The sequence below is a fragment of the Carettochelys insculpta genome, chromosome 3 (genome assembly GCF_033958435.1).
Source record: "Carettochelys insculpta isolate YL-2023 chromosome 3, ASM3395843v1, whole genome shotgun sequence".
Taxonomy (NCBI): domain Eukaryota; kingdom Metazoa; phylum Chordata; order Testudines; family Carettochelyidae; genus Carettochelys; species Carettochelys insculpta.
The window spans coordinates 175,910,520-175,922,933 of NC_134139.1; the positions used below are offsets into that span (position 1 = coordinate 175,910,520).

At 45.1% G+C, this 12,414-nt stretch overlaps 1 protein-coding gene across 1 annotated transcript; it reads left to right on the forward strand.

The window, feature by feature from the left end:
• Positions 1-8,813: 8,813 nt before the first annotated feature.
• Positions 8,814-11,490, forward strand: SOX11 (SRY-box transcription factor 11). Its single transcript, XM_074988937.1, has one exon. It carries the CDS (start codon positions 8,994-8,996, stop codon positions 10,200-10,202), a length of 1,209 nt encoding a protein of 402 aa, XP_074845038.1. The 5' UTR covers positions 8,814-8,993; the 3' UTR covers positions 10,203-11,490.
• Positions 11,491-12,414: the final 924 nt, after the last annotated feature.

A 12,414-nucleotide genomic window follows, 5' to 3' on the forward strand; every position in this document is an offset into this window, starting at 1 on the left:
CCTCTAGTCCTCCTTTTGGAAGGAGTTGAACTTAAAGACAAATATTTTCATGTGGTTTCAACTGGAGATATGTTTACATGTCTCAGACTCTGACAAACATATCAGAGCTTAATCTATACCTAGTGCAGGTCTTTATGCATTTTGGTTACTGTCTTGTTTCTTATGTAGGCTGTCCAGTTCAGAGCAAGCTTCTTGGTGATTATTTTCTAGACATAACAAAAAGAAGTATAATAATTATGGTTTCTATTACAGACTTGACAGGGAGAAGTTTGGGGTATTCAGCATGAACAAGATATAAGGTATTGGTCATATACAACTCATTAAAAATCTCCAGATAATCATCTTAACCAGCATATTTGACTAGGAAATATTATGCAATAAAAGCCTATATGCCTTAAGAGACCACAGGGTATTGATGAGCAATTTACAATGTTAAATTACTAATATTAAACAAAATCTATTTTAAGCAGAGATTGCCTAGAAGGGGCCCAAGATGAAACAGCACCATCTCTTATGACACCTGCTGAACTCTTTAGATGTCAGTGCTCTGAACTCCTGGTAGTGTATGTCTGTGTATCTATACAGAGAGATAAAGAGATTTATGTATGAAAGACCCTGCAGTGCGCTAATTTCTTTGTATTGTTTTAAGTTTTGACATTTGACAAAAGACAGCAGTTAAATATAACACACTTTCCTTTTTTATTTTATTTGCAGGTAAGGTAATTTGTAGACAGGTCAATGTTCTGGCTATTTGTGACTATGCATTAAAATTCTGGTTTTAATGTATTTATGTATTCCATGCACTCAACAGAAATAAACATTAGCAAGTGTTTACATTTAAAGAGGGTTAGAATCGATAACATCATTTTCAGATGGCATATATGTATAATTTAAACTGTTATGGGTTTCCCTTGGTGTTTTTAAATATTATTTTGGCCACTTTTGATAAAAAAGATTCACCTTTTCTACATTATGTTTCAACCCAGAAAGGGGATTTTGTATAAATGACCTTGTGGGGCTCCAGATTTACTATTTCACTGATTTTCCTATCCAGCAAACTCAGTTTGCAAGCACATTACTAACTACCAGCTGCACAAACTCAGCCAGAGCTCTGACAGTCACACTGGATTCCTTCCATCTCGTGCATCATGGACAGTAATGAGTGTTTTGTATGCCAAATTATGCTCTCAGAGGCACCTGTGCAATCCCTTTGCCATCCTTGGATTTGCACAGGTGTCAGTAAAGGCATAATCTCCAATCAATGGGGTTACACAGACGTAGCTGGAGGAATCATTTGGCTTGTAGAATCACTCATGGTGGTGAAAATACATAAGATATAAGGAACCCAGCTTGACTTTCAGAGCCCAGGCCAAGTTTCAGAAGCTGGCAGTTGGAAAAAAATTCGATCCTTTCACCGGTTGAACCCCTCTAATCCAGAATTCTGTCACCCAGCAACATCTGTAATCCAGCATCATTTTAATTAGCTGGACAACCACTTATCATGAGTGTGGACAAGTTTCCTGTGGTCCCATAAAGTTTATTTGCAGCCACAAGTCCTGGCTCTCAGTGTTCTGTGTTGTTACTTTGCTTTAATTTACCCCAAATGTCTTCTAACAACCCAGTAAACAGTGGAAGTGCTGGTAATGCTGCTATATAATATTGACCTCCCGCGGTCCAGCAAATTCTCTCATTTGGCATTGGTCAGGTCCTGAGGGTGCCGCACTAGAAAGGTTCAACCCATGCTTGCAAGCAGCAATTTTGATGTGAACATACTGATGAATGTGGAGCCTCACACTTCTAATTTCGTAAAGTCACTTCTAAGGGCCCAAGTGGTTTTATTACTGGCAAAAGCAAGAGTTAATTTGAAAAATTCTGAATAGGGTTTTGAATTACCATCAGACAAAGAAAGGTTTTTGGTTGTTTTTTTTTCAATTGATGTAAACTTGAAACTTGATATCCTAGATAAGAATTTGGTGAGGATGGAAGCTCTTTGAATTGGAATTATCTATCAAAGTAGTTTTCTGTTTTAGTTCAGTTCAGTTAATCTCTTACTCTTGATGACAAAATAACAGGGCTTTTTCTGTCATTTTTCTAACTCATTTCTTATTTTCTAATTTATTTATTTTCCCCTTCAGGCTCCTACATATTTTTACTCTCAAAACACCTGTTTTGTGTAAAGCAAACCATTAGGCAATCTGGAGGTGAAAGGCTCTGTAGTTCTTTATTCATCTTCACAGGCATGCATTTGCACTATCATTTAAAGTCATGTGTAACTAGGCAGTTCCCTGTTAAGGGTATGCCTTGACTGAGAAAAGGGTCTAATCTTTGTATTAGCTGATATATGGTAACTAGCAAAAAAGTAAGGTCTTAGTGAAGGCAGGGAAGTATGTAGCTTTCACATAGTTGAAGGAAATACTTGTGGAAACCTTACTTTCTAACTCATATTAAAAACACAATGCCTTGTCTTTTATAGGATTTTACTTTGCATTAGTTGCTATCTGTTAGCTAACACCAGGTAGGAAGATAACTTTTCTCCCTAGTGAAAACAAGATCCAAGCAGCTGAGGCAGCTTATGTTTATTCCAGATAAGATCCATAAAGAATGTGTTTGTGATATACTTTGAAGCCTCACCCCTCTCTTACCAAACATGTCCTTGCATCCCTTATCTTAAAACAAACCTCCCTTGACCCTATAACTATCACCCCATTTCCCCCCTCCTGATTGTATCTAAACTTTGAGTTAAAACATCTCCCACACCTTCCAGGGCGTCAGCATCTGCTGTTGTCCCCATACTTTAGAAACACAGGTTCTAGTTTCACACCTGACAACTTTTACAAAGCGATTTTAGGTAGTCCTGAGCAAAAACCTCTGGTATATTGAAAATTTGGGGCCAAAGTGGACTACATTAGATTTATAGTGACAGATGAAAGAGTGCACTCATCATATTATTCAGTACAGGTGCAGATAACTTGTGCACCAGAATGCAATACCATTTGGCCCAACCACCTCTTCATCTGGACGAAGGGGATTCTGGGACAAATTTTTCAGTGGCCTTGTGACTCCCTGTAGCATGTTGCTACATCACTCACTGAAATCTGGCCCAGCAGCCCCGCTGCCCATGCAGAGGGATGGACGAGTCGGATTTGAGTGATGTGATCATTTGGCCAGTTATGCTTTGGATAGATCATTCGAACAGCAGCCATGCGGGTTTAGTATGGGACCACTGCCTAGGAATGGTCAGGCTCCCCACTCACTAAGTTCTGCAGCCAATGAAACTTTGAGCAGATGCAAAAACCTTGCAGAGACTGGTGCTGGTGGTGAAGATGCACAGAAAGCAGGGAGCCTGTATTTGAATTTTATCTAGCATGTCACACTGGGCTTTTGGTATATGAACAACTGTTGACTCATACCTCCCACGGTTGAAGAAAGCTGGCTCTGTTTCTTCAACAGCAGACATGACATATCTGTGAGTCAAGCGTAATTCCTTTTCTGACAGATATCCAAATAGAAGAGCTGTACACAGAGGCGTCTACTTCTCAACACAGATCACTCCACTTAGTAGTGGTTTGCAGTCTCAGGTGCACTCCTGAGGGCAGACCCCTTATTCATTTCCCACAAATATTTTCCTGCCCAGCAGCAGATCCCCGAATCTGCAGGATGCTCACTTTCTTGCTTGTAGCTATTAGTTGCCAGTCTGTTTTTCAAAGTTCATCGTCTCTCCACTCTCCAAAAAATAATAATCAGAAAGATCAACATTAACAAGCCTGCAAGAACAATATATCTGCTTACAGTTAAAAAGACAAATTGGAAAGATTTTTAAATGATGCCAACATACACTAAAGGCACTTTAAAAGAACAAAACCAAACCAAACAGGAGCAGGGGGATTATGTAGAAGTCTCCATCATATTTATATTAATCTTTCCAAAGGAAATCAACTCAGATAAGAAATATGTTTCAACCAGAATAATCTTCTTTAGGTCCCAGTGGCAGTGATGAAAAGAAAGGAGTAATCTGGCCTTCTCTCCTCCTCCTCTTCTCCCCCACACATATAGGTGCAAAGCTTTTTCTTTTCTGATTTTTCAGTATTATTGCTATTTGAGTATATTAATAGGTCTGGTAGATAAAGCCTGATCCAGCAATGTTTTTACATGGAACCTCAGTCATGAAAGGCCCTATATTTTTGTTTGGCTACTTAGGCTTGGTCTGCATTTGGAAAGTAAGCTAATTGCAAATACACAATTGTTGCTATGGCAATTGTGTAGCTAGAATTAACTTACCTGTAATTGACTTACCTGGCCGTCTTCACTGAGGAAGGTCAATAGGAGCGTTTCTCCCATTGACCTCCCATACTCATTTGATAGCTGACCCCTGATAGGTTGATTTGATATGTCCCTCCCAGGCATGAACCCTGGAAGATTGACCCAGAGCACGTCCATCTTCCGGGTAATGTAGACATTACTTTAATTACATTTAGAATTGTTTGGAAGTTTTCCACTGAAACAGATTTCCATCAGAATTAAATCAAAAAGTTTCACAGGAATATGCCAAATTCATCAAAACTTGTCTAATTTCAAAATATTCTGTTTTGAATTTATCATTTCAACTTTTATGTTACTATAAATTACAATATATTCTATCTGGCTGATTCTACACAGGCCACTTTCTTTGAATTTTTGGGAAGAAGGGGACTCTGGAAAAAGGACTTCCTTCCAGAAGACTCCCCAGGGCCTGCACTTCTAAACAGCATTTTGAAGTCTGGAAGAACGGTCTTCCAGACTCCAAATCACGTGACCTCACGCTAATGAGGCATGGGGAATTTTCATACGTGCCTCATTAGCATATTTTGGGCCATGTATTAGCATGCCACTTTCAGAGAAAGTGGCCTGTGTAGAAAAAGCCTCTGTGTCTACACTTGCACTCCTCTTTTCAAAGAGGCATGCCAATGAAGGAAATTGAAAATGCAAATAAGGCACTGATGTACATATCTGGTGCCTCATTTGTATATTCTCCTTTGAAAAGAGCTTCTTTTGAAAGAAAAAAAGCAGTGTAGAATGGGCTCCTTCGAAAGTAAACCCCATCTTCGAAAGAACCCTTCTTCGTATTTTGTTTCAGGAAGATGGGTTCTTTTGAAGATGGGGTTTATTTTCAAAAAAGCCCCATCTACACTGTTTTTTTTCTTTTGAAAGCAGCTCTTTCAAAAGGATAATATGCAAATGAGGCACCAGATATGTAAATTGGTGCCTCATTTGCATTTGCATTTTCCTTGATTTGCATGCCTCCTTTGAAAGAGGAATGCAAGTGCAGATGCAGCTATTATGATTATATGGTACAGCATACAAATCAAAATAATAAAGTTGAAGAGCAGAACCTTACCAAAACGAGATGTTTGGATAAAGTTGAAAAAATATTTGCAATATTTTATTTCACAAAATGTCTGAGTTTTCAACTTTTCTGTCTGGTTCAGAATGTGATCAAATCTCAGAATTTTCTGCAGGAAATTCTATTTTCCTACCATGTCAGCTCATGTTATTTATTTACATTTAAAGCAGCAAAAAAGAAAATAAGAGAAGGCATAAGAATGGCCATATTGTCTCAGACCTATGGTCCATCTAGCCCAGTGCCCTGTCTCCAACAGTGGACAGTACCTGAGTTTTAGAGAGAGTGCATGCAAAAGGGCAGTTGGAGTGATCCACCTGTCTTCTGTGAGTCAGAGTTTTAGCATCACCCCAATCACAGGGTTACATCCCTGCTCATCTTAGCTAACTGCCATTGGTGGCCCTGTCCTCCATGAACATATCTAATTCTTTTTTTTTCAACTCAATTATACTTTTGGCATTCCCAATATCCATGGTCATGAGTTCCATGGGTTAACTGAGTGCTGCATGAAAAAGTATATTCTCATTTGTATTAAATCTGCTGATATTAAACTTGGTCCCAGCTTCCTGTACTGTGGGGAAAGATAAATAGCACTTCTCTAATCACTTCTTTCACACCATTTAAGATTTTATAACCTTCTGCCATAACCCTCCTTGCTTGTCTCTTTCCTAAGCCGAACAACCCAATCTTTGTAAAAACAACGGAGAGTCCTGTGGCACTTTAAAAACTAACAGATTTATTTGGGCATCAGCTTTTGTGAGTAAAAAACCACTTTGTCAGCTCCATGGATCTGATGAAGTGGTTTTTACCAATGAAAACTTATGCCCAGATAAATCTGTTAATCTTTAAGGTGCACAGGGCGTTTCTTGTTTGTGTAGATACAGACGAACATGGCTACTCCTCTGAGACAAATCTTTGTAGCCTCCCTGAAGCCATTCCATACCCTTAATCATTCTTGTTGCCCTTCTTGGATCTTTCAGTTCCACTGTGTATTTTTTTGAGATGTGGCGACCAAAATTGGACACAGTATTCACAATGTAGGAGGACTGTGGATATATACAGTGGCGTTTTTATATTTTCTCCCTTTGCTGATATGTTTTTAACATCCTGTTAGCCTTTTTGACACTTCTCCAATGTTCCAGGCATCCTAACATAATTAACAACAGAATCCCAGCAATCAGAAGCTGTTTCACAAGAACTCAGCCGACAGAATTCTGCAGAAACTCTGTTCTGTCCATTCCTCATTGTGCAAAGCATACCCCCAGGCCCTCCTAAACCCCTCGCAAACAGATTGCATTTGCAGTGTGCCCACATGGACATGGAATTCAGGCTACTTCAGACCAGAATGGGGAAAAAGCAGAGTTCTGGAGCCCTCACAAAGAATGCCCAGTGATCCCATCTCTTTTATAAGGAGGGGAATTCTACTCAGGCCTCTCTACAGACCACAGAGGTGGATGTATTAGAGAGGGAAAGGGGCAGTCCCTCAGACAGGCCAGGCTTTAAAGGGTCTTCTCCCCCTTGTTAGGCACCTCTATTTTAATGTATTTACTATACATCACAATATTATATGATGGGCTGACTCACACCATATGAATTTTTCTTTTTACCTCATACAACTCAGATGATAAATGGTCAGCATTATGGGTTAGATTGAGCCAGGAGGCATATCCTGGAGACCATGGGGAAGCATTGTGCCTCAGGGTATGTCTATGCTATGCTGGAGATCGACACTACAGTGATCGATCCACTAGCCTTCAATTTATCGTGTCTGCTTAGATACTACAAATTGCTCTTTGCGAGCTCTCCTATAGTCCACCAAAACATAAAGAGTAGCCATTATTGATGGGAGAGCAGCCCCCACAAACCTCCCAAACTTACCGCATGCAAGACGCTGCCGTGAGTATGTAGACTTGAGGTTCGGTATTTGCATAACTGAAGTAGATCAACGGTGGGGATTAGCCTAGACAAGGCTTCAGAGACATTTCTCACATGGTCCCTTTTTGAGGTACGGGCACTGATTTGCAAGACTCCTTTTCCCATACTATGTTTACTCACTCATCTCTCCACTCTGTGCATGTGTCCAGTGCTCAGGAGACTTATGGAGTGGAGAGATATGGTTCTGGGAGCAGCTGCTGCTTAGACACCTGGAGCACCTGGAGCTATCCTCTAGATAGCCTTAACATCTCCAAGAAACTGACATGGGAGGGTGAAGAATTTGGTCTGGTCCATTTAAACATGTTTAAGTACCATCTCTGCTCCCTGATTTTGTTAAGGATGGATTTAAATCACCATGGGTGACACAATGCCCTATTTACTCTGGTTTACTACCAGCCTGGGAGAAAAAGGCTATTTACTGGCATTATGGTCACATCACAATTGGGTGGTGAAAATAAATGATTCATGTAAGATGGGCAACATACTGTTTTTATGCAGTGTGATTGTTTAATGGATGCTATATTTTTCATGATTTAAAAATAAATACGATCACAGATGGGAATAATGCCAGAGGTGGTTCTGGGCCAATTTGTGCCTTTAAATATAACAGCCTCCTGATTTTGAAGTACAAAACACCCACATTTCGCAAATAGGTATCACTGATATTAACAGATCAAAAGCCAAACCCTTGACTGTTTCTTCTGCTATTGGTTTAAGAATGGCAGAGAGGGAAATGTGAGCAAAATGGTGATACCTTGGCCGTGTGGGGGAGGTTTGGAGGAGAAGAAAACAGAGAAAGAAGGGATCAAATAGGCACCATGAAAACACAAGAATGAGAATTCAGCACTTTATCTTTAAATTGATTTGCTTGTGGAAAAAAAAAAATATATATATATATACACTGTATGTCGCTGCATGCTTTTGAAAAGCATGCAGTGTTAAAGCGCCACCTTCAGTCACTTAGAAGCAGGGAGAACAGATGCCCAGAGGATGCACTTCAGTCCTTAGGACATGAGCTCACCCAGCCTGACTGCACTAGGCAATGGGAAATAATCGCACCAGATTCACTGCCACTATCCTATGCTCTCTAGCAAAATAAATTGCTTTGCTTTCTAATAGCCAGCCCAGGAGGAGAGGGTGAAAGCATTAATACAACCCATCTTAAATGACCCATGCAAGTCATGTTTAATATATGTATATTAAGATTAAGCTCCCAGTCCAGCCTCTTCCAACTCTACACCTCCCCCCACTGAAACGGTAGGAAGGGGCGGGGGGCGCATGGGGGGGCTTAAATAAAGGCAGAGGGGAGGAGCCAGTGGGAGGAGCTGTGTGGCACTATTGGCTGGCCCAGCGAGTGATGTCATCCATATGAAACCCTGATAACTAGTTCGGAGAGGACCCGGCCGCAACTTTTGCAGAAGGGGGCGTGTGATCTAGTGGGAGCTCGGGGTCCGGGCGGCTGCTGCTGCAGGGGGAGGGGACGAGCCAGCCGAGCCGCAGCCCGTCTTGCGGGTGCCAAGGGAGCAGCAGCGGCGGTGCGAGCGGGTCGGGAAGGCGCAGGAGAGCCCTCGCAACTCGCAGGCTGGGCTTCACCTTGTGCCTCCTGTGAGGTGGGCGGGCGGCTCGCGTGGCGGGGCAGAGAAAGGGCTGGCACACACAAAGGAACCGCTCCACGCCCGGCATGGTGCAGCAAGCGGAAAGTCCAGAGGCGGAGAGCAACCTGCCCAGGGAGGCGATGGACACCGAAGAGGGTGAGTTCATGGCATGCAGCCCGGTGGCTTTGGATGAGAGCGACCCGGACTGGTGCAAGACGGCCTCCGGGCACATTAAGAGACCGATGAACGCCTTCATGGTGTGGTCGAAAATCGAGCGGCGAAAAATCATGGAGCAGTCCCCGGACATGCACAACGCGGAGATCTCCAAGCGCCTGGGCAAGCGGTGGAAAATGCTGAAGGACAGCGAGAAGATCCCCTTCATCCGGGAGGCCGAGCGGCTGCGGCTCAAGCACATGGCCGATTACCCCGACTACAAATACAGACCCCGGAAAAAGCCCAAAATGGACCCCTCCGCCAAGCCCAGCGCCAGCCAGAGCCCGGAGAAACCCGCCCCCCCCAGCAGCAGCAGCAAAAGCGCCAAGAGCTCCAGTAAGAAATGCAGCAAGCTGAAGCCCCCCTCCTCCTCCTCCTCCTCCCCCGCCAAGGCCGGGGCCAAAGCCGCCCACCCCGGCGACTACGCTGGGGAGGACTATGGCTACGGCTCCCTGAAAGTGAGCAGCAGCAAGCCGGTCAAGTGCGTCTTCGTGGACGAGGAGGAGGAAGAGGAGGAGGACGACGACGAGCTGCAGCTGCGGATCAAGCACGAGGCGGAGGAGGAGGAGGAGGAAGACGAGCCGCAGCCGCAGAGGCGCTACAACGTAGCCAAAGTCCCGGCCAGTCCCACCTTGAGCTCCTCGGCGGAGTCCACCGAGGGCGCCAGCCTGTACGAGGAGGTGCGGGGCGGCGCCGCCTCGCACGGCAGCAGCGGCAGCAACAGACTGTACTACAGCTTCAAGAACATCACCAAGCAGAGCCCGCCGGAGCAGCCCAGCCTCTCGCCGGCCTCCTCCCGCTCCATCTCCACCTCCTCCTCCGGCAGCGAGGAGACGGACGACCTGCTCTTCGACCTGAGCTTGAATTTCTCCCAGCACCCGCACGCCGCCGCCGAGCTGGGCGGCAGCTCCGCCTCGGGGAACCTGTCTCTGTCCCTGGTGGATAAAGATTTGGATTCGTTCAGCGAGGGCAGCTTGGGCTCTCACTTCGAGTTCCCCGACTACTGCACCCCGGAGCTGAGCGAAATGATCGCCGGCGACTGGCTGGAGGCGAACTTTTCCGACTTGGTCTTCACGTACTGAGCCGCGGGAAGGCGCGTGGCGGCTGGAGGCTAAGTCGGGAATTCGGAAAGATGCTGATGCTGGTGAGGAGCTGATGGAAGTGGTGGCGGCGGAGTAAAACACATGAAATAAATAAAAATTCTTTTTTTCTTTTTCTTTTTTTTTTCTTTTTTCTTTTTGAACATGTCGAAGTTAGTTTCAACCCGAGCCCGGAGTTATGATTTTTTTTTTAATTTGGTGATAACAACGACAAAAAGGCATGGGGGACTGGGGGGTAATGCTACAGAAACCGCTGTTCGAAGCTGGGCGGTCTGCGATTGAAGTCTGGAAGATGGGCTGCAGAGAAGTCTTGTGGCAGCACAACGGTTACTCAAGGGGGTTTGTGGATTTTTTTTTCCCGCGAGAGATCTTAAAGGACTGTTCTGATTTTTTTTCTTTGTTTTATCTGAAAGGGACCATTGCAACTTTTTTGGAGGGAGAAAACTGATGTCTTCTATGCATCCGATTCTTAACAAAGCTGCAGGGAGCTTGAAAAAATGCAGACTGTACAAACGCTTACAAAAAAAAACTGTGAACTGACTTAAGACCAGAGTTTACTTTTCAGATCAAATTGTCTATGGTTTTACAAATGTGATTTCTACTTGCCAACTTTTTTTTTGTAACTTGTTCCCTTATACCTCCTTGATTGAATACCAGACAGCCTAGACCTCAGTACAAAAAGGTATTGAAACATTTTTGATACATAACAGACCTCAGTCTTTTTTAAAAATTAATATATTTTCAGGCGTATTTTTGTACAGTGAAAAGGGAACATTCTTGCTGTGTTTTTTCAGTAAGACTTTTCAGGCACTTCTTCCCTTTTATTTTTTATTTTTATTTTTTTTTCTGTTTTTAGCATGCAAGTTTGTTGGTACGTTATGTCCTGGTTTTAAAAGGATTAAAATTTTAAAAGTAATCCTTGCATCTAAAGGCCTTGTGGTTTAAAACAAAAACTTTTTTTGTACAGCTATAGTTGAGATTTGTTCCATATTTGTAGGTAAAGATTTATTGAAAATGGTGATATAGACCTCAGAGCTGTTATCTTAGTTTAAAAGATTGTATATGTACTGTACTATAGTAGGACTTTATGTATCTCATACGCTGTGATATGTGGATGGGGCCCCAGATGGAAGGTATGAAACTGGATTCTCGATTTTTAGCAAAAAAAGGCACATAGTTAAAAAAAAGTTTCTCATTTTGTGCAATATAATCTAAAGTACAGACCATCTGCATATTTTGTAGCAAATGATGGCAAAAGCAGACTTGTGCACTGTCAACATCATTGCCTTTTTTCTATGCTGAAAGTCTGTATCTTGACAATTTTAATAAATCAGCTGGAACTGATAGAAACTCGTATCGCTATTAGTGTGTGTAGCAGGAGAGCTGGCGAGGCCCGGGGCCCACGCCCCTCGGGCGGCGGCGCTGTGTGGGTGTAGCTAGGGGGAAGAACGGGAGACGGCTTCTGATGCCCCGCCCGTGAAAGAGCTGGATGGCTGCCCCCCCCCCCCCCCCCCCGCCCCGGCTTTCCGGGGCCGCCAGCCTGGCAGGGGAGCCCCCGGGAGTGGCTGAGCCCTGGAGAACTTGGGGCGCGGGGATGTCCCGGAGAACGAGACGCCGGAGGGGTCTCTGCCCCTTTACCTGCCTTGTGTCCAGGGGCGTCGCCGCGGCTGGCGGAGGGGCCCTTGGCTGGGTGGGGGGCGGTAGGGGCACCTTCGGGTTGCGACTCGTGCGCCTGCGAGGCGGGGATGGCTCTGGCTCCCCCCCCTCCCACGAGCACAGCCGGGGAGCGGGGCTAGCTCGCTCCCTGCCCGGCCGGGGTCCCCCCGGGCGTCTCGGGGAGGGGGCTGCGCTGCCTGGCTGGCGGGGGAGGGGACCAGTCCCGCCCACGTGGGCCGCGCTGGGTGGGGGAGTGAGGTTGGCTGGGCGCGGAGGGGGTGTGTCCGGCCATGTGCGGCTGGCGGCCGCCTCCCCGAGCATCCCTTCTGCGGGGCGGGGGCTGCCGCCAGCTTGAGCACGGCCGTCAGCGGCTCTTCCCCGCCTGGCGAGCCCCGGCGCGATTTGCCCCCGGCCCGCCCTCCTCGCCCTGCCCACGTCTCCTTCCTCCTCCAGCGGCTGGGTTGATGCCCGGGCCAGCGGGGGCTTTAGTCTCCTCGGCAGCGCCCGGCGCTAATCTCCGCCCCGCCCCGCCCCGCCG